Consider the following 22,715-nt stretch of genomic DNA (forward strand, 5'->3'; position numbering starts at 1 on the left):
TTCACCCGATACCCGCTATATATCATAACACATCACCAAACCCTAGTGACCAGCACTAACAACCAAGCACTCACTCAATCAAGGCCATTGCATTTAAACAACAACCTTGTGAGAAGCAGGCTTCTCGTCCTCCTCGCCGAAGATATCGATATCCCAGCGGGGCACGTTAGCGATGTAAGGAGTGTTGTAGCGACGACGCTCCTTGCCCAGCTCAGAGACCTTAGCGACCTCCTCGGGAGTGAGCTCGATCTCCTTGAAGTTATCGGCGATACGCGAAGGCGTGACGGACTTGGGGATGACACTAACGCCACCGACCTGGGACCAGGCGAGGATGACGTGGGCGCCGCTGACGGGGTGGCCGACACGCTTGGCGACGGACTCGGCGACTTCCTTGATCTCGGGGCGGTTGATGAGGAGCGGGACGCCGAAGCCGTTGTTGCCGAAGGCCTTGGGTCATGGTTAGCATTGATGGGTGGAGTGGGTTGGGAGGGTGAAGGGATGGGAGCTTACGGAGTAGGCAGTGACGTGGATGCCCTTCTGCGCGCAGTACTCGATCAGGTCGTTGCTCTGGAGGACGGGGTGACGCTCGATCTGGTTGGCGGAGGGGACGACACCGGTGGCCTGGATGAGGGCCTCGATCTGTAGATATTGAGTCAGCATCGACATTGGTTGATCCAAGAGGAGGGTAATTGGAAGATAGTGGGATAACATACGTGCTCCTTCTTGTGGTTAGAAACACCGACGGCGCGGGCCTTGGACTTGGGGAGCTTGGTCATGGCCTTCCAAGTGTCGACGATAGAAATGCTGTCCTCGATGTCGACGTCACCGCCCTCGACGGAGCTGTTGGCAACCAGGGGGAAGTAGTTGTCGCCGCGCTTGAAGGTGACGGGCCAGTGGACGAGGTAGAGCTGCACAGGTTAGACTTTGCCGACAGAAGATGAGGGCGGAGAAGACATACGTCAAGGTACTCGAGCTCAAGCTCAGCAAGACACTCATCAAGAGCCTTCTCGACATCGTCGGGGTGGTGCTGGCTGTTCCACAGCTTGGAGGTCTGGATTGGATTGGATTAGCACGGACGTCTTGATCGATTGATCGATGGAGGGTGTGGTGCGCATACGATGAAGATGTCCTCACGCTTGAGGCCGGGGACGTCCTTGTAGGCACGCTTGATGCCGTCGGCAACCTCACGCTGGTTCTGGTAGCTATTGTGGGTCAGTATTGGGCGCGACAGAGACCGAATGGCGTAACCTACATAGTAGCCAGATCCTAGATCTGTTAGCGGGGTTCAGTCCGAATTGACGTGATCGCTGATCCACTTACCAGATGACGGTAACCAGCCTTCAGGGCGTGGTAGACGGCCTCGCCGACCTCACCGGGGGCCGACTGCCAGGTGCCGAATCCCAGAGTGCTGGTCAAGTTAGTCTCGAGTCAATTGACGTCGAGGAGGGAAAACATACGGGATCTTAGCACCGGTGTTGAGAGTGAAGGTCTTGCCGAGAGACATGGTGATGATGTAATGGATAACGAGATGGAGAGTGAACGGAGAATATACAGGAGGATAGAGATGAGGAGAAAAGAGAAGAGGAAAAACCGTGAAAGAAGAGGGAAAGGGCAGCAATAAAATAGGTAGCAGTCTGGAGGGCAATTTCTCCGGCGGGGTCTAAAAAGACGCAATGCAAGGCGTGCCAATACTTTCCCATGGACCTTCCCAACGTGACCCTCCCTTCCATCGCGATGTTTTTCTTTTACCCCGCCAGGTACCCCTCGGCGGGGCAGTGCGTGGGATTGCCCGTTTGGACTCCGTTTCTGGGGGTTCCAGATTCCCCATTGCTGAGTTGACAGTTCACACTTTCCAATTGTAGGTCTGGACAGGTGCCCAGATTATCTACGGTGTCTACAATGTCCACAGTGTCTATTCTATACAGTAAACACCTCCATACTTGCACCTGTCATTCCCATTCATACATGCAGCTGCCATGCAAGTGCCTAGTAAAACTGCAACCTCCAAATGGCGGCCTCTGACTGGTGGAAATGAGATGACGTCACGTCGGCCAACATTCCTCCGGAGCCCGTCTCGCCCCACCTTCTCACTTACGTCAGCCACTGGCCAATCACCGTCCCGGCCGGTGCATTTACCCGCACGGATAATTTCCCAGTCGGTGTTCCTTCGAGCCCCGGCTAATTCCACAATCTGGGGTTCGGTTCGCTTGCAGAGCTGGAGTAGAATCCAGGGCAGCGATCGGTTCCACGGTCACCCATGTTGGACTCGAGGGAATGAATTGATATCTTGGTTATAACTGAAGATCGGCTCGAAACAAGACCAGGAAACCTTGCAGGCCGACCTTTCGGGGCGCTTGCATATCTAGTTAGTTTTAGGAGTAAACCATTGATATCCTTGGTCTGGCGGGCCCGTGCACCGTCGGGGTCCTGTTTGGGACAATTCGAACGTTCGAGAGCCGCGTTTTGTATGACATTAGTCATGGTCCATGGGGGTCACCATCAACTGTGTTCTGTATAGAGCCGATTTCGTTGACCGTGGTACCTCATAGCAATCACTCCGTACTATACTCATTCACCCGTCACCACATACATCGAACGACATTAAGAGGGTTCTATAAGATCTCCTCACTCAATCAACGGCTTCCAATTCCTCGCACATAGATGTATAGCGCCTAGATTTCCGGCTGTGGAACAATATCATCCTGGAATATCTTCATAGATAGTCCAGGTACCTCAAACGTACTATCACCTAAATCTAATAATCCAATGACCAACTACCGTGAGCTTTATCTAATTTTATACCGATTACCGACCAACTCGTCCATCAGATAGACAGCCGCCTAATAAGGCACCGAGCAAGGAACAACTGCAGCCGTTAAGCTTACTTGAACCCCCCTGCCGTGTATGGTTCGGGGTATTGTATCCCGAGTTGCACAGGGTTCAACATACACTTCGCAATATATACCCCGAGCTCGAAATGTTCATGTCAAGTGTCTGGGCTGGGAACGTGGGTATACCATATTGACTATTGGTCATATTTAAGGACGCTTTCAATTATTTTTATTATTTTCATGTCGATGTCAATAAGGTCTACTGATCCGACCGTCGATTTAATTAGATCCCGTCATTAATAGTATCGTAGCACAATTCGGACACCTCTCAGGATATATATCGGCATTTCCGCTAGCAGGTACTCGACCACGAAAAGTCCTAGGGCTTGATTAATTAATGGTAGACAAATAACAAAATTAATTCCCACCGGTCCAGCAATTGATTCCTTCAGTTTAAACTTGGAATATAAAGTCTTTGAATAGTACAGAGTAAATTGTAATTTTTTGGATCGCTTCCGATCGCTCCCGAGCCGTGTAGACCTCTCCGGTCCTCCCAGCTATAACCTACCACTCTGAGGGTCGCACATTTTCAGACTGGTCGAGTGGAGGCTCTGTCGCAAGGTCAATGATATGGACGCAACGGACAAAGTTTGCATAATCCCTACCCCTCCAAAACGAATCGATTCTATTGGAAATTTACATCATAGATTTTCTACGGCACAAGAACTACATCATAATTTTTTCGCCCAATTTCGATCGCTCCTGCAGCCGGTAGGCGTCTCACAGAAAACGTACCACACCGAAGGTCGCATATTTTCAGACTGGTTGGCAGGGACAGGGTCATGTGACATTGGTGGTTTGTCGGAACATGGGTTCTTCCCCTGTCCTTGGGTGCCGGGCTGCACAGCCATAGTCAGCATCTCATTAGTAACTATTTAGCCTGGCTTCCGGTGTGCATCCGCACCCCTGAATACCAGACTCCTCCATGCTTCCACATGGTTTTGCCCAGGCCAAGTGGCATTTGCACTTTACCCCCGCCCCAAGGCCAGCGACCACTCCGTCCAGAGGTTGATCGAAACGACGCGACTGCCAATCTTTGTACAATCCTCACGCCTTCCACGTTTGCAATTCAGTCAAGAGAGTTCACATAAAGAGTCCGCACGCTGGAAGGACTACGTCATAATTATTTCGGCCGTTTTGAATCGCTCCGCGTCGGGGAGCGGCCTCACTGATTTTGACACACTCTGAGGGTCGCATGTTTTGAGACTGGTCGAGAGATGGTGGTCATGTGACCTTGGTGGTGGGGTTGTCATGTTGATGCGTCAGGCCATAAATATAGATGGTCATCTGCTCGGTGTAGGTGTGATTTAGGATAGTAGACCCCAAAAATATTTGCTTAGAATAAAATCTACACGTTGGGTATAATATCGCTCTTGACCGGGTGGAGCAGGAGTTGATCCACTCCTCAACCTTAGGATTGTATGGTGTTTTGAGGTTTATAGCTCGCCTCATGCACATATTCGCGTTGACTGCACGTGTGTATGGATAAAACCAGACATCCCAGGGGAGATCCGATGTCTATGTCCTTCGATTTCCATTCTCATCAAACTCAATCTTCTTCCCTGTCCTCAAACTCTCTTGCAGCGACAGGGCGATATTCAACCCTGTATACGCCGACTCCAACCTCAACGGCAACTCTCTCCCCTCCAAAATCGCCCCAGTGAACTCCTCCAACTCCGTGACAAAAGCCTCGCTATACCGATCAATCCAACTCGACGTAGCATCCTGTACAATTCCCGCCTCATTGGAAACCTGCACCCGATTCCGATTCGGCACCAAATTAATCGACACCTTGCCCTTGGATCCTATAATCTCGGTGCAATTATCGTATCCGTGCGCTGTGGTCCGTGAATGATAATAATGCGCTATCTTGCCATTCCAGAACTTAACAACGCCAATGCCGTTATCGACGTCCCCGACATCCATAAGGCCATGGTGATGGGCAATTAATCCCGTGGCCCATAGTTCTTTCGGCCTTACATCTTCCCCAAGAAAGGACAAAGTGAGATCGATATCGTGGACGGCCGTGTCGACGAAAATACCGCCACTGGCGCGGAGATAGCCAGTAGTGAAATTGGATTTGTCGAGCTTCTCGGCGCCCTGGGACCGAACCATCAACGGGTCACCTATGGCGCCTTCGTGGATCTTCTGAACGGCGGCGCGGTATTCGGCGTCGAAGCGGCGGACGAATCCTACCATTACCTTGGTACTGGGGTTTGACTCCGCGATGTTGATGAGTTGTCGGAGCTGGACGGACACATCTGACTTAACTTATTGCTAATCACGAACAGGTGGTAGAGAGCAGAGAGAATTACCTGGATAAGGTCCGTAGTGACCGGTTTCTCACACAAGACATGGACGTTCTTCTCAACAGCAGCAAGTGTATGCTGGATATGCAGCGCCGTTGGAGAGGAAATGATAACGGCGTCTAGTCCAGGAGTGGCTATCATCTCTTCAAACCGATCAAAGACTTTCACTCCTTCGATAGCCAAATGCTCATTTGCCCACTGAATCTCATGCGCAGCGACAGAGCACACGCTGTGCAGGCGGGCGCGGGGAATCCGATGCAGAACGTTTAGGGCATGGCGTTGGCCCATGCGGCCGAGGCCGACGACGCCGATATTCAGTTTTTGCGAGGAAAACATGTCGAGATATCTCGGGTTGATGATAGTTGTAAAAATTCCTTTGACTGGCTATTGTCGAGTTGTAAAAAAACAATGTCCCCTCTCGGGATTCAGTTCCCGGCAGACAAACAATCACCACGCAATGACGCTGATAGTGGGAGGAACGTCATGACCATCAAGCTGTCAAAAGAAAATGAGGGCCTTGTGTTAAATGAGTTCTGGAAGATAATCAGAGATAGAAGGTGTAATTAGGCCTCCATTTACCTGTGAAAAGCCCTTCTTCCCCCTCCCCGGGATTCATTTCCCGGACGCTGCGGAGCCCGTCCACCCGTTTTCCGGAACAAGAACAACATCACATTCAGAGTCTTTCACCATGTGGAAACTATCATTGTTACCTGGCTTCCTTCCTTCCTTTCTGAAACCCAAGTGATGACAATGCCCAGTCGACGCAAACCCCCAGGAACCATCCGCAAACATGTCACAACGGCGTGCATTCCATGTCGAGACGGAAAAGTCAAGGTAAAGCCATCGCCACCATCCCGACCACGAAACCAGTGAGACTAAGTATCAAACGTTAGTGTGACGGCGCAAGACCAATTTGTCAATACTGCTCTAGTAAAGGTCGACTATGTCGCTACAAGCAAAGCAACGACAAGCGTAAAGTGCAGGTGAGAGTGGCGGTCGGGTTGCTCGCGCGACGAGTCGATGCCTTGGCGCAGTATATCCAGGATTCAGGGCTACCTGTTCCAAAAATCGAAGAACATGATTACCTTGCTTTAAAGAGTATCATCGAAGCGCTTGAGGTGGCATGTGATGACTTGGATGCGAATCCGGAGCGCGGGAATACGGTTAAGATGGTGCTGGATGATGGGATTGATGGAGATGAAAGGGTGAAAGCGCCTTCCCTATCGGCAAGAGAGGAGCAATTAGGGAGGATACATGGAGAGACGTTGGATAATTATCCTCCGCGGCCACCGAAGACAAACAATGGAAAGGGCACCTACCTCCAGAAGGATAAGCGTATAGCACCGTTCGACAAACAACCAGCACTACCGGGAGCTCGCGAGGACCCCAGGATTCCCAACCAAGACGATGACCTAGATGAGGAAAGCGACGACGAAGTGACAGACCAGCTCTCATGCCGACTCGGAAGACTCCAATTCACCCATGACGGTCAACTACGCTATTTTGGATCCACCTCAAACCTAACATTACTGGATGCCTTGGTGGACATCACACCCCCGATCCCCGTACACAAAGATGCTTCAGAGCTGCTTGAGAATGCAGGTCTCGACAAGGAGATTGACGAGATATTTGAAAGACATCTTCTCGAGCTTTTCTTTGCCTGGCAGGATCCATGCCTTCACGTCGTCGACGCGGACACCTTCTGGCGTTCGCGAGCGCAGAGCAAATACGAAGATATAGCGACGCCTTATTACTCGCCCACATTGTTACATGCGATGTGTGCGCTCGGTGCTGCGTACGAGCCGAGATATCATCCCGATTTCGTGACATTCCCGAGGTCATTAGCTGAGTTTTTTGGCGACCGGGCCAAGATCTTATTGGAACTAGAGTTGGAAAGCCCATCTATCGCAACGATCCAAGGACTGGTGATACTGAGCAACCATGAAGCACTGTGTACGAGAGACACGAGAGGATGGCTGTATAGCGGTAGGAACCTACAGGATGGACGGGCTCTGTGGACCTCAAACTGACACAGAGAAGGAATGGCGATGCGATTGACCCTCGACCTGGGATTACATCTCGATATGGATTCATATGTTGAAAGAGGAATCATTCCATTTCAAGACGCCGAACTACGCCGTAGAATTTTCTGGGGTGTTTATTTGAATGAGCAGTAAGTGTATTGGGACGAATATTGAGCCAGTGCTGACCGATCAGATTCTGGGGATTTTATCTAGGCCGCTCTGCGCAGAGTCGCATGGATATTGTGACGGTCCGAAGACCTCCGCCACAAAACACATTGGCCACGATGAAATGGAAAGCATACCCCGATAAAAATATGAGCAGCTTGCCCGTTGCTGCGAATATGTTGTCCAAGGAATGGGTCTCACTATATGAAACAATGCTTCATTTGACAGATGTGCTGTGAGTGGCCGGTTGTGGCGTTACGTATGGAAGTCTGGAGCTAACGAAGTGATGTAGATATGGTTGTATCGAAATATCCAAGCATGCGCTGCAAGAGCTGACATTCGCCACCGTTGAGAGGCTAAAAACATGGAAAGAGACTCTCCCTGAGGAGCTAAGAATCGACCAGAACTATGGACAGGGCGTCCGGCAACCTTTACCACACACCCTTACTCTCCAGTAAGCTCTCAGCCAGTTCCGCACTATCCCAAAACTTACAGTCTATTCAGCATGCAATATCACCAATTCATGATCCACTGCCATCGCCCCTACATATCCAGACATTACATCCAACCGCAACCGCCACAGGGCCCGGGCCCCGAACACGCACGAAAAATGTGCATCGAGTCTGCCGTATCGATTGTCGAAGTCCTCAATAAGTACGAGCGAGCCTACAGTTTCCAGAAAGCCAACGTACAAATAATCTCATTCATTTTTTCCGCGGCACTTATCCTCATCTTCACTACCGTCCCTACGAAAGCTCGACCGCGCAACCAACAGCTCGTAACCCACCTGAGCACGTGTTTCCGCGCACTCGACGAAATGGGTTGTTGTTTCGAGAACGCACGACGAACGAGCACCTTCCTAGGTACTCTGCAGCGACAATGGCAAAGCCGTCGGCAAGACCGGATGACGAGGGACAGGAGTATAGTGGGAAAGCACGGGGTTGATCATGGCTCTGGTGCAATTGTGTCGCAATCAATGGGCTGGCATGTCAACGGCACACAGGGACATTTTGGTTCTCAGCCGATCTCTTTCACGAATCAAGGGATCACACCTGTCTTGGGAGCCGGAGTCGATGGCTGCGGGCCTGAGCATGAGTGTTCACCTATTGCGGATGCCCCGTCGTCGAATGTTGATTTCATGGATCCTGATTTGTGTAATGTCCTTTTGAGTGAGGGCATACCACGGGCTTTCATTTGATCCCCCGAAAAGGCCGCAATGGAATGATGCATCAGGACTGGTGCCATACAGATGATTCTGAGGAAGTCGTCTTGTTGATTTCAACAAGAATTCCTCCACACCACGTGTTTTCAAATCATACTGCTACGGCTTATAGCATGATGGGTCTGCAATAAAAGAGAGCATGGGTCATAACAGTAGGAATAGGAAAGAAACTTGAAAGAAAACGCTCACTTCAAGTTCCCCATTGCCATGGCTTTGTTGCAATGCAATCGGGACAGTTGCCCTTCTTTAATTTCTTTGTGCTTGAACTCCCGAATTGTTGAAGGCTCATAGCTATTATTTCAGACTATTACCTGAACAAAGAAAACAAGGCCATTGTTCGTGCTATACTACAGGATGGATCCGCAAGGATAGTTGTTTATCTGTTTGACGGAAGTTACCTGTATATTTCCATGGGTGCCATGTCCTGAAAACTATAAATACATTCCATTCAGCCCTGTTCATGATCCCTGTAATCACTCTCAAATATTAAGTGCGAAGGTTCCTAAATATCGACGCTTGAAAAACTCATCAACACTTTCAATACCTTCAGGACAAGCTTCCCACAAAAACCTTTTCTCTGACAGCTAAATGGACGCCAGGCTAATGGAAAAAGGAAGGGTCGCAATGGAACGAGCACGGCTCCCCAAAGACGAGACAGTTGCCCGGGTGTTTAAAATTGACCCAGAAAACCCCCGTCCCTCTGAGCAATACAATGGTCTTGTACTCAGTGACCCAGCCGCCGATTGGGAGGAATGGTACTTCTGGTGCCCCCTGCCCGAGGGCGAGTACTACGCCAAGCCGCTTCTGGAAATGATGCTGATAATGATGGGTACAGATCTCTGCTATATCATGAACCAGAAGCTGGACGAAAACCCGGAATTCGACTCGGGTATTTATTGGATCACTGACATCGTTGAGAAGGACCGGGTCGACGGACCTCCTGGCATCTTTACGAAGATACGAAATGAGATCGAGACAGTTCTGAAAGAAAATCGCTTCCCTGAGAACGAGAAACGCCGAATTAGTCTGGAGGAGAGGTACGGGTCGAAGCCGGGTGGTTCTCCTAGCCCTTTCAGTTCGGGCAACTCGACTCCAGCGGGCAGCAGAAAGCCGAGTCCTCCTCAACAGACTCAGCAGGGTTCCTGGTGTCCTCGTTGGCCATCCAAGGCCATCCCTATTGTGGACCCAAACACTGTTGGTAAGGACACCCCCAAGGGGACCCAGAGCAGTGAGACTCAGACGCCCTCCTCTGTCAGCACTCCACGACGTCCCTCCAAGGCCGTCCCAATTGTCAACCCCACCAGTGCTCCTGCGAAGGCTTCTGCTGATGTCCCACCTCCAGCTCCTGCTAAAGAGCTCCCAAATGCTCCTGCTCCCACCGCAGGTTCTACCCCTATGCACCCGCTGGAAAGTCCTATCCCCGTGCTCACCGCAGCTCCTGCCCCTGTGCACCCTATGGCGAGTGTCCCTGTCCCTATGTACCCTTTGGCAAGTGTTCCTGCTCCCATCGCAGGTCCCTATCCTACTCCGCTTATGATGAATGCACCTCGTCCTCATTACGCCAGCATGCCCGCTCCTTACCCCGGCATGCCCCCTCAATGGCCCCCTCAGGGTACTGTTTTCTACCGCTGTCCTACGTACCCCGGAAGCAGTTATGGCACCCTGCCCAATCCCTTCCCATACAATGACCCACGGTTTCACAATACGGTACCTGTGCATGTCGATGCCAGAGGTTATCCGATCCCTCAAAGATTTACTGATAACACTCCACCGCCGAGCGCACCGAGAGGGCCTCGCAACGTCTTTTTGTTCAGATAAAGGCCTTGTCTTCTTTGCTTCACGGGGTTGGTTGTTCTTCGACTGTCTCGAGTTTTGCAGAGTCTAATTGACTACAGATTGACATAAAAATGCAAGAAATCGCCTTATTCGGGGCAAAGAATTTATTACCTATTCAATATCTTACCTCGTAAAGTTGTACTATCCCATAACAGTCTAGATTGGTATCTTAAATTGTAATACCTTCAGAGACCATAAACTCCATAGCCCAACAGCTTAATCCATACTTGAAAGCATTCAAAGTATTTACCTCTTGAGCTCGTATGAACTCCGTACCCTAAATCAGATATGACTTATTCTCCCCCTTTAGCCATATGTGTCCTAGGTATTCTCCCCCTCCCTTTTCTCCATCCCTTCAATCCGTTCAATATTCTCAACATCCTCTCTCCCCAACGTCACCGTCGCAAACCGTCGCAACGCCTCCCTATTAACCGCCTCCGTCAATCTCACCCCCTCACCAATCAACTCTTCCAAGCACTCAAAGTACCTCACGAAAAACCCCGGCGTGATAGTATTCACAAACACCGCTTCCTCGTCAAATGGATTACTGAATTTATGGGGCAGCCGGATCGGGATCACGATGAAGTCGCCAGCTGAGGCGTCGATGGGTGGACGGCCGGGGGTGTGGAAGCGAATTTGGCCTTTCTTTTCCTTGCTGTTAGCGAAAAATGGCATAAAAGGTGCTTGGGGGATAGAAGGGGGCTGGGGTGGACTTGTTACAGTCACGTAGAATCCCTCGTCGTGCATCTCGTGAAAATGGAAGACTGGGCCTTCAGCGTGAGGTGGTATCAAGGATTCGATTACGGAGAGACGATATTGTGTGTTGGTGCCGTCTTCGAGGACTCGGTAGAAGTCTATAGAGATGGCTCAGTCTCTCTATGAAATGATTGTTTATTTCTCGTGATAAAAGGAGGAGCAGGGGGGGATACTGACACTCTCCAAGCCGTCGCCATGGCGTCTGATCTGGTCGGTAGTGGTGGATAGTTAGGCATCGGGCGTATTCCTGGTTTACCTTGTTCATGTTGAATGGTCACTTTGATCCAAAGAAGTGTTAATGCTAGTTGGACTTTTCGTGTGCATGGTCATCTCAGGAACATGAGAGAGATAGAAGAGATACGGCGTTCGGATTCCGGGATGCGAAACATCAAGATACATGTGATCCTTGTCTAATGGGCTACGCTACCCCATGACGGTTCTAATTAGCAAGATAGAAATGTTTTCAATTAATGAGTGAGTTTTGCGTTTTTGAATGAGGGTGTAATATTTTAAAGACGGAAATATAAAAAGAAAGCCCTTTTTAACTCTGTCTTAATTCTCAAAAAGTAGCCCTACCACCTCCTCTATCATTTTCAGTTCCTCTAGATCACCATCGTCACGAACAACCCTTCTCACGATACTAGTCGTCTCTTCCCTTCTGACCCCGTAATCAATTAACCTTCTATTTAACCCCATCTCACTCACTAAGCTCAATATCTTCTCCCCCACCTCCACCGCATCTGGATAATCATCCCCCGTCCTCACACCCCCAGCAAGATCAACCAACCTCGCAATATGCTTCACACAGGCTTTTTCTCTCGCTTTCACCTTAACCACCTCCCCCAAAGTCATACACGACGTAATTCCATGTGGAATACCATAAAATGAACCAATAGCATGCCCAAGTCGATGCGACAAACCCATCCCTCCGATACCGCTCCCTTTAAGCCCCGAACTGGCATACGCCGCCAGCATTAATCGCAGCGTTAGGTTCTCGTCCTGCACATGAGATGGTGCCACCGCTACCAAGCGCAAACACGTGAATAGCTCCCCAAAAGAAAACAATGCTAGAGCTTTCCAAGGCACTTCACTGGCAAGCGGATGATACATGCATTCTGTCGCATGGTCGAGGGCTCGGATGCCGCTGCTTAACCAGAGATCTCGGGGGGTGTGAGCTGCATAAGTGGGGTCGTAGAATATGGTCGTAATGGCCAGATTTTTATCTAGGATGCCTTTCTTGATTTTGACTTGAGCACGTTCCTGCGTTGAGTTTGGGGGGGCTTGAAGCGCCATAGTGATCGTGTATCCCCCGCCGGGGGTACATTCTGCACCACTGAGGGTCGTTGGGATGGCGATGTGCGGGAGGAAAGACCCGGTGGCGGAGTGATGTTTGTATGAGATTATCTTGGCTGCGTCGATGGGGGAGCCGCCGCCAAGAGATATCAAGAGAGTAATAGTCGGGGAGGGAATTAGGGAATATGTGGTAGAAAGAATGGTTGATAGGGCTTCTTCGATGTCCTCTATTGGGGCATGTTGCTTAATCAACGAGATGGTGCCTGCATGATGGCTTCCAAGGAGACGCTCAAGCTGTGAGATGAGGGTTGATTTGCTTAATGAGTTGTTGGTGATGATGAAGACTCTGCATAATGGTGCTAGACAAGAGAGAAGGTTCTCGGCCACGCAGCCGCTGCCATAGTAGATATGTTTGGGGAGAGCACCGGGGATCCAGTGGCCTGGGGTAATTGGGAGGATGTTGCCAGTAGGCTCTTCGCTGATGTTTGACGTCATCATTGGGTTAATGGCATGGTCCAATCTCTTCAGTAATTCATCGCAGTGCTATCAACAGCAGTTCATCTTATGGCGAAGTTCGGGTCCCGCGGAGAATAAAGATATGTAGGGTTCGGGCTCCGAAGGCCGAAGGGTAGATCGACGCCCGGCGTTTGTCACACGATACAATGAGATATTAAACAAGCTTTTCACTGTTTCACGTCGTCCATCCATCAAAATAATCTTCCCATGGACCCTATACCTTATTCAAACGTCCGTCTTTCGGCGTTTTTGTCCCGATGTCTCGGGTACAGTCGTCCACGGTAGGTTCTCCGCTCCATCTAAGCTTTGTGACACAGCCAGCATCTGCGTCAATAAATCAGGCGACGCCACATGTGTGGCGTCCATCGGGGTAGGGGGTCCAAGAGACGACGGGCCTAACGGAGAGGTCGACGATAGCCACGTGTCCCACGTCAAAGATGTGGTAGATGAAGCTCCTGGAGGCCAAGGAGGCGCTATGTCGGTTTCGATGTTGTGTCCTGTACCTTCAGGGCAATCAGAAGAGAGGCGAGGAATCTCTCCCGGGCCACACAGAGAGGTATCTTGCGGATTGTGGATCATATCAATTACAAGCAGAAGCTGATCTAGGATCCAGGATACCCTGCGATGATAATGCGTGGATGGCATTCGTGCGGTCTGTTCTGCGTAGCACGCCGATAGTCGATGGAGAAGGTCAAGATCAGTGACTTGAGCAGACTCCGGTTGCACGGGGTGACTCTGCACCAGCTCATTTATCAAAATGAAAACTCCAGGCAGTGAGAAAGCATCAAGCGCGTTGAAGAATGTGTCTGGTGAGCCGCCTAGTCCGGCATCACCCTCCACTCCTGGGACCAACTTTTGGAATTCATCGTTCAGATCTTGTCCCGTGTCCCCATCTGCCATCAGCACAAGCAAACAGGTAGCGCGGGCATCCGACCGCGCCTGCGCAGCATAAGAATCCGGCCCATGCTCGAACGCAAGGATTCGTGTCGCAAGAAATTCTAAGACTTGTGCCGATCGAGCAACAACAGATGCCATAGGGCCGTGGAACAGTCGTGTTTTATTAAGGTACTGATCCAGCTGTTTATCGAAATTCTGGGCATCAACTCCTGCAGTCGTGTGAGCTTGTGCGTAAATCTCATCCTGAATCATCGCCAACCGGAGTTGATCCCGATAAGTCAAGTCATCAGCCGTATCAGTCAGCCCCAATGTCAATTCGTTTTCAATCGAAGGAATCCATAATGGGGTGCCACGGGTAATACACAGCCGTCGGTCTCGGATGTACAACGCCTGGACTACCTTGGATTTCTCGCACATGCTCTCATCCGCGGTACTAGGCGAACTATAAAGACCCATCGTCCTGGCGACCAGGCATGCATTTCCGAATATTAGCTCTGCCCACCCGGGAGGGTCGAATTGCTGCGCGGCGACACTCTGTGCTAGTTAGTGACGTATACGTCACCCAGCCGATTGGGTGCGCTTACGAGAAGAATGAGCGTTTGTACATTCACGAGTCTCAACGTCGTCAAGAGTCGTGAGCTAACCAGTGCCGCCCGATTTGGTAGCAACGATCGAGCAAAGTCGCCAATAAGAGCGCCGGCCTGAGTTATCTCTAGACCCAGCACGATTAGCGTGATAGTTTTGAAACAGATTGCCCATACGTCATCATGCTCCTCATAAACTCGATCCAGCTGCTGACGAAGATGCTGTGGGTCGAAGACATCTGTCTGACAATCAACATGATGCAGAAAGTGCTCGATGGCTGTGGCCACGTGTGTCTTTGGAAGCAACGGGACCGTCACGTCGGCGTACGGAGGAAAAGGATCCAGTTGGTTGGCGCGCTCGCACAGCTGCTGCAGTGGTTCTGATGCTGCAGTATGACCAGCATGAAGTACCTGGATTTGGAAGTCCCTACACAAAGTTGAAAGGCATGGGAGACCTCTTCCGTGGAATGCTCGCCTCGGGGTGGGACTGTCTTCCGCCTCCGCGGCGGAGCGGAAATCAGAAGACTCGGCGAGATCAGCGGACTCCGCCCGTGCGTGGAAGCGGCTTATATGCGACTCGATCGATGTCAATCGCTGCTGCAACAGCTCAACGCTGTCACACCTGTAGGAATAAGAATGGGTCCCATCAGCCCTGAGCGATGGACGCACAGTAGTTTCAAGTGGTTCACCCGTTTCACGGGATTTTGGTAAACGCAGACCACGCCTTCCTCCCGCTCGCAGCTACGGCAATGAGGTCGTTCTCGCCCACAACGGATTTTGCGCTCACGACAGCGGGTACATGCGAGGTCAGACATATCGGAGATCTAAGAGGGAGTCAGCATTTCAGCACACCCTGCGATAGTCGTACCTGTTTATCAGTCCCCATTATCGCATCGCTCTTGGTCTTTCTAGATGAAGTCCCAACTTTGCCGTTGCCAGTAGCGGCTAGATGATGGATATGCGTAGGGCCGAGCCCTTAGAAGCAACTCGGGTGTGATTGAGAAGTTGTCGCCTCGGTGAGCTCGAAAAAGTCGAACCAAATAACTCTATAAAATCTGAATGCGCGTTCCGCGCGAAGATCGTGCATGACACTCTCTTTCACCATCACCCCTATACATCCACTGCGACCGCGCAACCACGATAATCAAGTCCCTCTATGTGTAGACAGACCCTCATGGTTGTTTCACATCCGACAATAGATATTTGTCCCACCATCCCTGGGCTAAGTCTCGTTCCTTCTGTCACGCCTCACTGTCATCCCCTATCGGCAATCTTAGCATCGCCGGAGGTTTTGCCGGGGCGGTCTTGTGCAACAACAGGGCTGTCTATAGCAATACCATTCTTGAACTATAATTGGGGGTTCATGAAAAAGTTCCTATGGATGGATGAAACGGAAATGTTGTAAGAAGGTAAGAGCGTTCCCGTTCTGAGGGGTTGTGAAATAGGATGCTATCACGTGCAGAATCCATACTCTTGCTAGTATTATCTACCACTTGCTAAATAGTATCGCGGATGTATTTTCGAGGATGTGGTTTTGGTGCCCTGTTCAATATCCTACACCCTCGGGTGCGGGACTTTTAATTCACTTTTGTCGTTCCTTGTCTATCACAATCATGGTTATTTGCAAGGATAGCATGTCAATTGTTAAAAAGGGTATATTATTTCAGTGCCTAGACCGAGCGATCAAGAGAGGACATTGAGAAAACTAAGAATAAACTTTCGTTCAGGGTATATCGTCAGTCCTCCTGGAGTGGTCTGCATTCCAAACGACTGGGATTCAGCTGAACCTCTCACTGCATGGGACATGGGTCATCCGGATCCTCGAGCCTCCGCGGATTTACCTCCTCCTCGTCCCCATTTTCCAAAGCATCCATGCGCTGCCGTACTCGCTCCATATCGGCCCCCCTTTGTGGTCCCGCTCGCAGCACTTCCTCGGCCATAATCCCCTCACGTGTTTGATTGTTGTCCCGTAGCCAGTTGACAAAGTTTGTCATCAAATGTCGACGTAGTGGGTCCTCTCCTCTTGTGGAAGATCGAGGCTCGCTTCGTGGCTGGGAGGGTAGTTCCGGGGCAGTCCCGTTCATCTTCGCTTTGACGTAGTCAAGTGTCTGTCGCAGTAAAAGGTTTCTAATTCCGTTCTGTATTCTCCAGTCGCTGATTGTCAGTGGGACCGTCGTGCCAGCGTAGACTTGATTGGGATGATCAAGGGCCAGAGGCCAGAGGTCCTCTAGCAGGGCTGATTGTGACGAGAGCATGGAGAATAAGTCGCCCCAGACCAAGCTGCCCAGGATTCGCATCTGACCGTGGTAGCCTGGTGATTCCTCGGGGCGGTCGCGAAGTTCCTTGGGGTCGTAGTCTGCGTCGACGGCTAACACAAAGCCCGTAAAGTCGCCGCGCAGAGGCAGGGCTGTTGCCACGGCGTAGTCTTTTGTTGTGTAAGACCCGAAGCTGATATCCTCCACGGAGAGAAACACATGCTCGTTAACTTTGACTTTGTCCTTGAAAGAGGAGAGTGCGTGTTCATTGAAATGTCTTTGTCCGTTAGCCACAGCTTCATCACATCCTACATGGTAAACTTACCTTCTCGCCGCCGTCACGTCTCCCTCCGCAATGCCTAACTCTTTCCCATCAAACCAATGCAACTTCAAATACGGTTTGATGAAGCTACTTCCCGTATGTCCCCGTCCCCAATCATCCACATGGGCCTGGAACTTCTGGAGAAACTGGTTCCATTCCTTGTCTGTCTGTCCGTACGTGATGCGATAAATCACCAGCCCATCACTCTCATGCAGCGGCTCCGGCTTTTTCTCTAGTTTCTGCAACGCGCTTGTGATCCACGGCTCTTTTGGCATTGTGACAGCCTCGCCTCGAATCTCCCGCCTCAATTGATTCTGACAATCGATCTGGTCCATTGTCGTCTGATGTAACGAGGCGGGCGAAGCTATGCCCCCAGGAGCCCGGGTCCCATCCGACATCCTTTGAAACATCAACTCTCGTGACATGAGCTTCAGCCGCGGCCCATACCACCTACTTCGTTCCCCCAACGTTCCCTGCGCACCTGTCGGCAAATTTCCATTCCACCCCTTATACCCCTGCATTGGCATGCAGATCGTATAGTCAGCCACCGCCGCTATTTCATTTAGCATGTGCACTCGATCCGTGGCTTTCCACTGGATCCGATCGACAACCTCTTCATTCATCGGCTGATGTAACTGCAGCGTCCGAAGCAGTGGCGTGCGCAGCGCTTCAATGTGTAGTATGACCCAGCGATGCGCTCTCCCTGTCATGACTTCATACTTGGCGTTCATGTATTCCGTCCAAAGCTTCGTGATACTGACATTTTCTTTTCCCATTGCCGCTCTGTTCCGGTTCACCAAGACATCGGCCTCCGCCCAATGGTCCCAGATCAGATTGAACGTGTCGCGCAGGTTTGTCGCCACGCGCTGTTGATTCAGATACTCGAAAACAGCCACGACAGCAGAAACGTGCTGCGCCGCGACATCGAAGTTTTCTTCCCTGTGAAGTCCCTTTTCTTGCCATCGCTGCTCCGACATCGGGATAATACCTTCCCAGAGTCGCGACTTCAGCGAGTGGATATTCTTGCCAACGAGACACAAACGGGACGAGTCTTCGAAAGAGCCGATTCTCTGCGTGACGCGGTCAATAATGGACATTGAATTATGGTTGCCACCGGTGTGGTCGCTTGTTGGCGGCGGGCCATGAATGAACGGGACATCTTCGGCGATGAGTTTCGGAAGGGTAGTCTGTTTGCCGGTCGGGAGTGTTCCCCAGAGACAGAACTCGAGGAAATGCGCGATCGTTTGGGGTTCGAGGAGTCGATCGACTATATTTGACATTGATCAGCGCTGTTAAATCCCCATGCGATCGGATGCGATTTCATACCGATTTCTAAATCCTGGTCCTTCCGATGCGCGTCTGTGACCACACTCCCCTTCTGAATCTTTGAAACATCAATAAACGAGTATCGACTCATCCTGACGATCTGAAACTGTCAATCGGCAGGATGCGCCGGGGAAAAAAAATGCGCGCCAGGGTTGATTTTATTCTCGCGCCGGCCTGGCCTGTTTGCCTAAACTAGGCCGACTAGCCAGGCAGACAGGCATCCGCCGGATCGCCAGAGTTCGGTCTGCTACCGTGAATGGTCTAGAGCATAGGCTAGTTGGGTGATGGCGATGGATTGGAAATTGAGATTCCTATCGAAAGGGCTGATTCTGGTTCCTGGCTGGTCGGACTGGGACCGGACCATGTTTAGCGGGTGAGACTAGCGATTTTATCCATTTGTGAACTTAGGTGAGTTGGGGGCAGAGTTGTAAGATCGGTTTTCGGTTAAGACGGAAGTTGGAGACATTATAAGAATCCAGAGAAAAGTACCTGTTGAGTTGCGCAAGAGAACGGTCAAGGACAGGAAATTGCTCTACATTGGGAGAATCCAGCCAAAACTGGTCCGTGAAGCAATCAATTGATTGTCCTGGGCCCCAAGGAAGAGGAGGAAAAGAAATTGAGCGCAAAAAGTTCAGCCGATAAGGCGATAAGGCAGTAAGGCAGTAAGGCAGCAAGTCTGCAGGTCGTGCTCCGACATCTTGTACTAAGTCTGGTTGGTCAATGACATTTCATCCGTGGCTATTTTTCTCAAATAATTCCGATAAGGCTCATGTGGTCTGATAATGCTCGCCTACTTGGGCCTTATTCGCTGCCTACTTGTTGTCTCAACCACACGAAGATTGGAGGTATATAGTTCTGTCCCCGTTATTGTTCTGCTCGTTCTGGACACCAAGGTTCCGTCTATGCAGACGTGCGGATGAAGTAGGCTCCTATAGATATTGAGATAAATATACTGAACTACTCAAGAAATGAATCTCAATCAAGAAGATAATTGCGATGGAAGAAGGAAAACTGTAATATGGCCTTGAAGGGGCAAGCAAAAGGCGAATGATTGACACATTTCCTCAGGCACCGTGAGTCTAACACTCATTCTGTGTTGAATCGAGTGTGGTCAGTACTACTAGGTGTTCTTCATACTTAGAGTGCTATAGCGTTTTGCCGCATCTCCAAACCCATATCCTACTTTAAAACCTTCCTCATAAACGTCTCCCTCAACCAATACGTCCCCCCATTCACCAACTCCTTCTCATACCTCGGCTCCTCCTTCCACGCCACATACCCCTTCTGCTCATACCACTCCTGAATACTCCCAGGCGGCATCTCATCTCCAATTCTCTCCCAGAGACCCCGTCCCTCTGGTCCCTCTTCATACATATACCGTTTACTCAGTGCCGTCAACGCAATGACCCGACAATTCGGTTCGCGAACCGCCAATTCCTCGACCAGAGCCAGAGCGTGCGCCCCGACCCGCAGGGACCGGTATTCAGGAAGTACGAAGAAGGTCTGGATGGCGAGAATGGATTTATCAGCGCGCGAGAGTTCCGGGTCTGGTGGGTCGCTGTAGGCGTCGAGGGAGATGTGGCCGATGCGGATTGTGGGGGGATTTTCGATGGTATCAGAGTCGGAGTCGGAGTTGAGATTGGCTTTGGGATTGGGATTGGGAATGATAATCCAGAAGAAACTTTTCAGGCCTTCGTTTTGTTTGAGTTTCCATTTCTCGATCTTCGAGGGTTCGTGGTCCCAGCCGCAGACGAGGCGTTGGCGCTCCATTTCGCTGAATTGGTCGGGCTCATTGAGATTGATGGGTTCGAGGCGGCATTGCGATGCCAGAAATGGATTTGCCATGTTGGTTGTTCAGATGAGAAGTGGATTATTAGAAGGCTTAATGTGTTTGGTTTAGGTATGGCGTTGAGGTAAACAATTAGTAGTGTTTGTCGTAGGCGGTGTGTCTGATTGGTTGAGCAGTCTGTCGTTGACAAGCAATGTGCAGGATAATAACAGGTTATATACACAGAGGGGAACCCTTGAAAGTAAGTGGATGTCGTGATGGCGTATTTGCGTATTTCCGTAGGCCGAAGCTGGCCGAAGGATTCTTAGTGCGACAGATGGCAGGGATTGTATGAGTCAACTGCAAGCCCGGGTTTCATAATCGCATACTTGAATGGACAGAATATTATCTTCGAGGAATATGGCTGAAGGAATTGGATTATCATGAAGGGTTTTATTTGGTTGGTTAGAAGGGAGCGGGGAAAGGGCAGTCGATTGTTGGATCCATGGACCTGTGGGGGGTGTACTGAGTAATGCTAGTTAACAACCGTCTATTCATATTCCCTATTGAACTCTCGATTAATAAGACAAATGACATGAATACCAGAAACTGACCGTCACCCAGATAAGGCCAACTACTCCCATCAATCAGAACCCCTCGAAACGAACAGTCTTTCTCTTCGAGCTCTTCAATGTCCTCGGAATCTTCGGCAGACAATCCCATAGAATCATAATCGCACCCGACAATCCCAGTATAAACGGCTGAAGAAACTTAATCTTTTCAGTATCAGCAATGGCACCGACCGAGAAAGACAAAACCGATGATCCCACACTGCTGAAACCCGTCGTGACTCCAATGACCGTCACATGTAGGTCTTCAGGAAGCAACTTCACGCACGCATAAACCACAGCGGGAAACAAAGGACCAAGGAAGAAATCCTGCATTGCCACGCCGACCGCGGAAACGTAGAAATTGGGAACAAGATAGACGACGAGACAAAAGACAATCTGGAGAGTGATGTAGATCTTGGACGTTGTTAGCATACAGGGCTGTTATGCCACGGCAAGACTACACGTGAAAAAGCAACCAACGAAAAATGTGCATACAAGGATTGCGATCTTCTCTCCAATCAAGGGCGTGACGAATCCAAGCACGAGCCTCCAAACTGATAGACCTAGCCAGAACCCGGTGGCTGTCATGCCGCTGACATACTCAGCAGCATTCCGGACGTCCTTCATAAAGGTCGTGACCCATCCTCCTATGGCGACCTCGATACCCACATAAAAGAGAAAGAACATTGAGCAAAGCCAAGTAACCCGAGCGAAGGGAGGTTGGAACATTGCCTTTCTCGTACCGCCACTACTCCCGGTTTTCTCTGACTGTCCGGGTGCCCGGTATTGCGAGAGCTCGCCTTTCATGTCCCAGAAAGCGGCGAGAGAGGTGATTAACTCGACGGCCGAAAATGCGCTCTAGAATAACACTCGATTAGAACTCAATTCTAGTTGCGTGAGTGGGCTGGATCATACCATCACATAGTAAAAATAATACCATGGGTGGCCAGCCTGTGCAACAAGCGAACTTATAATTAAAGGGCCAAAGACAGCTCCTAGACCGAAAAAGGCGTGCAAGATACCCAGAATCTGGCTGGCATTATCCATGCCGCCAACCCAGGCATTCCAGGCTGAATCCGAAAGACCATTAGTCATACCCGCAAAGGTCAGGGCAACGACAAGGGCATGGTAGGGCGGATGAAAGGAATTGATAATGTAGGCGAGCAGATGGCACAGCGGGCATATCAACGCCACCCCCCGACGGCCCATTGTCGTGTAGATCCTGCCGTCGATCACGCCGGCAATGGCATAACCAACTAACGGGGACAGGAAAATAACCGAGACAACACAACCGTGTAGGATAGCTTGTAGTAGCTTTGGAGCTGTAGAGTGTTAGGATAGCAATTGTAGACAAAGCAGCTGACCTACATAAGGAAGTAATGGCTATATTGTTGTCAGTATTAGCATGTTGGAGTCCAAAGAATGACGGAGAATGTACTCACACCAGATGCCGAGTCATTGGCCCCAATTACAAAGAAACTCCAGATCGTTGCCAGGGTCTTCCATATGTTCGATCGCGGCTTGTTCCAATTTTGGTGACCGCCATTGGCATTGTGCGGCGCGACTGACCACGTCGGACGTGCAATAAACAGTCGAGAACGAGAAATCTCATCTGATTCGTCATTAATTGGCGGTTCCTCGACTTCAAAGTTAGCCGCCATTCCTGGCTTTCGCTTTCCAACTGGTTTTGTTTCTGCATTCATGATGCCGAAACTCCGGTAGGGTTGGTCCTGGGGAAGTACAGGATTCTTCTGTCGAGTTTGAGCAGTTCCTCACTGAGAGAAAAGATGATGAAAACTGAACAATTGTCTAACGAGCCCCCTAGGACAACATAATGCCGGGGCTCTTCTCCTGAATCTGGCGGCCATGACAATTTCGGGGCCATGTGCTGATAGTTCCACCTTGGTGCAGGTAAAACAAGCCTTGAGTAGGCGGTCACA

General features: G+C 50.4%; 8 protein-coding genes across 8 annotated transcripts; 2 read left to right on the top strand and 6 right to left on the bottom strand.

The window, feature by feature from the left end:
* Positions 1 to 93: 93 nt before the first annotated feature.
* akr1 (putative aldehyde reductase (AKR1)) lies at positions 94 to 1,504 on the bottom strand (the record flags this gene model as incomplete). The annotated part of the gene is made up of 8 exons (XM_053094292.1): positions 94 to 447; positions 511 to 639; positions 714 to 908; positions 959 to 1,051; positions 1,118 to 1,202; positions 1,253 to 1,266; positions 1,321 to 1,408; positions 1,458 to 1,504. The coding sequence occupies 8 exons, from the start codon at positions 1,502 to 1,504 to the stop codon at positions 94 to 96; spliced, it is 1,005 nt and encodes a 334-aa protein (XP_052950913.1).
* Positions 1,505 to 4,409: 2,905 nt separating this feature from the next.
* Positions 4,410 to 5,536, bottom strand: KD926_002598 (uncharacterized protein; the record flags this gene model as incomplete). Its single annotated transcript, XM_053094294.1, has 2 exons — positions 4,410 to 5,138; positions 5,207 to 5,536. 2 exons carry the CDS (start codon positions 5,534 to 5,536, stop codon positions 4,410 to 4,412), a joined length of 1,059 nt encoding a protein of 352 aa, XP_052950914.1.
* Positions 5,537 to 5,950: 414 nt separating this feature from the next.
* On the top strand, positions 5,951 to 8,587 carry KD926_002599 (Zn(II)2Cys6 transcription factor; the record flags this gene model as incomplete). Its single annotated transcript, XM_053094295.1, has 6 exons — positions 5,951 to 6,034; positions 6,094 to 7,186; positions 7,241 to 7,373; positions 7,418 to 7,624; positions 7,682 to 7,843; positions 7,894 to 8,587. The coding sequence occupies 6 exons, from the start codon at positions 5,951 to 5,953 to the stop codon at positions 8,585 to 8,587; spliced, it is 2,373 nt and encodes a 790-aa protein (XP_052950915.1).
* Positions 8,588 to 9,199: 612 nt separating this feature from the next.
* Positions 9,200 to 10,429, top strand: KD926_002600 (uncharacterized protein; the record flags this gene model as incomplete). The annotated part of the gene is made up of 1 exon (XM_053094296.1): positions 9,200 to 10,429. The coding sequence occupies one exon, from the start codon at positions 9,200 to 9,202 to the stop codon at positions 10,427 to 10,429; it is 1,230 nt and encodes a 409-aa protein (XP_052950916.1).
* Positions 10,430 to 10,768: 339 nt separating this feature from the next.
* On the bottom strand, positions 10,769 to 12,994 carry KD926_002601 (Dehydroquinate synthase-like protein; the record flags this gene model as incomplete). The annotated part of the gene is made up of 2 exons (XM_053094297.1): positions 10,769 to 11,301; positions 11,905 to 12,994. 2 exons carry the CDS (start codon positions 12,992 to 12,994, stop codon positions 10,769 to 10,771), a joined length of 1,623 nt encoding a protein of 540 aa, XP_052950917.1.
* Positions 12,995 to 13,237: 243 nt separating this feature from the next.
* On the bottom strand, positions 13,238 to 18,487 carry KD926_002602 (uncharacterized protein; the record flags this gene model as incomplete). The annotated part of the gene is made up of 6 exons (XM_053094298.1): positions 13,238 to 14,443; positions 14,494 to 15,115; positions 15,163 to 15,317; positions 16,335 to 17,025; positions 17,074 to 18,337; positions 18,397 to 18,487. The coding sequence occupies 6 exons, from the start codon at positions 18,485 to 18,487 to the stop codon at positions 13,238 to 13,240; spliced, it is 4,029 nt and encodes a 1,342-aa protein (XP_052950918.1).
* Positions 18,488 to 19,575: 1,088 nt separating this feature from the next.
* On the bottom strand, positions 19,576 to 20,241 carry KD926_002603 (uncharacterized protein; the record flags this gene model as incomplete). Its single annotated transcript, XM_053094299.1, has 1 exon — positions 19,576 to 20,241. The coding sequence occupies one exon, from the start codon at positions 20,239 to 20,241 to the stop codon at positions 19,576 to 19,578; it is 666 nt and encodes a 221-aa protein (XP_052950919.1).
* A 570-nt stretch (positions 20,242 to 20,811) lies between these two features.
* On the bottom strand, positions 20,812 to 22,478 carry KD926_002604 (putative MFS transporter; the record flags this gene model as incomplete). The annotated part of the gene is made up of 5 exons (XM_053094300.1): positions 20,812 to 21,189; positions 21,271 to 21,633; positions 21,691 to 22,097; positions 22,144 to 22,158; positions 22,220 to 22,478. 5 exons carry the CDS (start codon positions 22,476 to 22,478, stop codon positions 20,812 to 20,814), a joined length of 1,422 nt encoding a protein of 473 aa, XP_052950920.1.
* Between the last annotated feature and the right edge of the window lie 237 nt (positions 22,479 to 22,715).

Source organism: Aspergillus affinis (assembly GCF_023601865.1).
Source record: "Aspergillus affinis strain CMG 70 chromosome Unknown NODE_157_length_70448_cov_87_304344, whole genome shotgun sequence".
Taxonomy (NCBI): domain Eukaryota; kingdom Fungi; phylum Ascomycota; class Eurotiomycetes; order Eurotiales; family Aspergillaceae; genus Aspergillus; species Aspergillus affinis.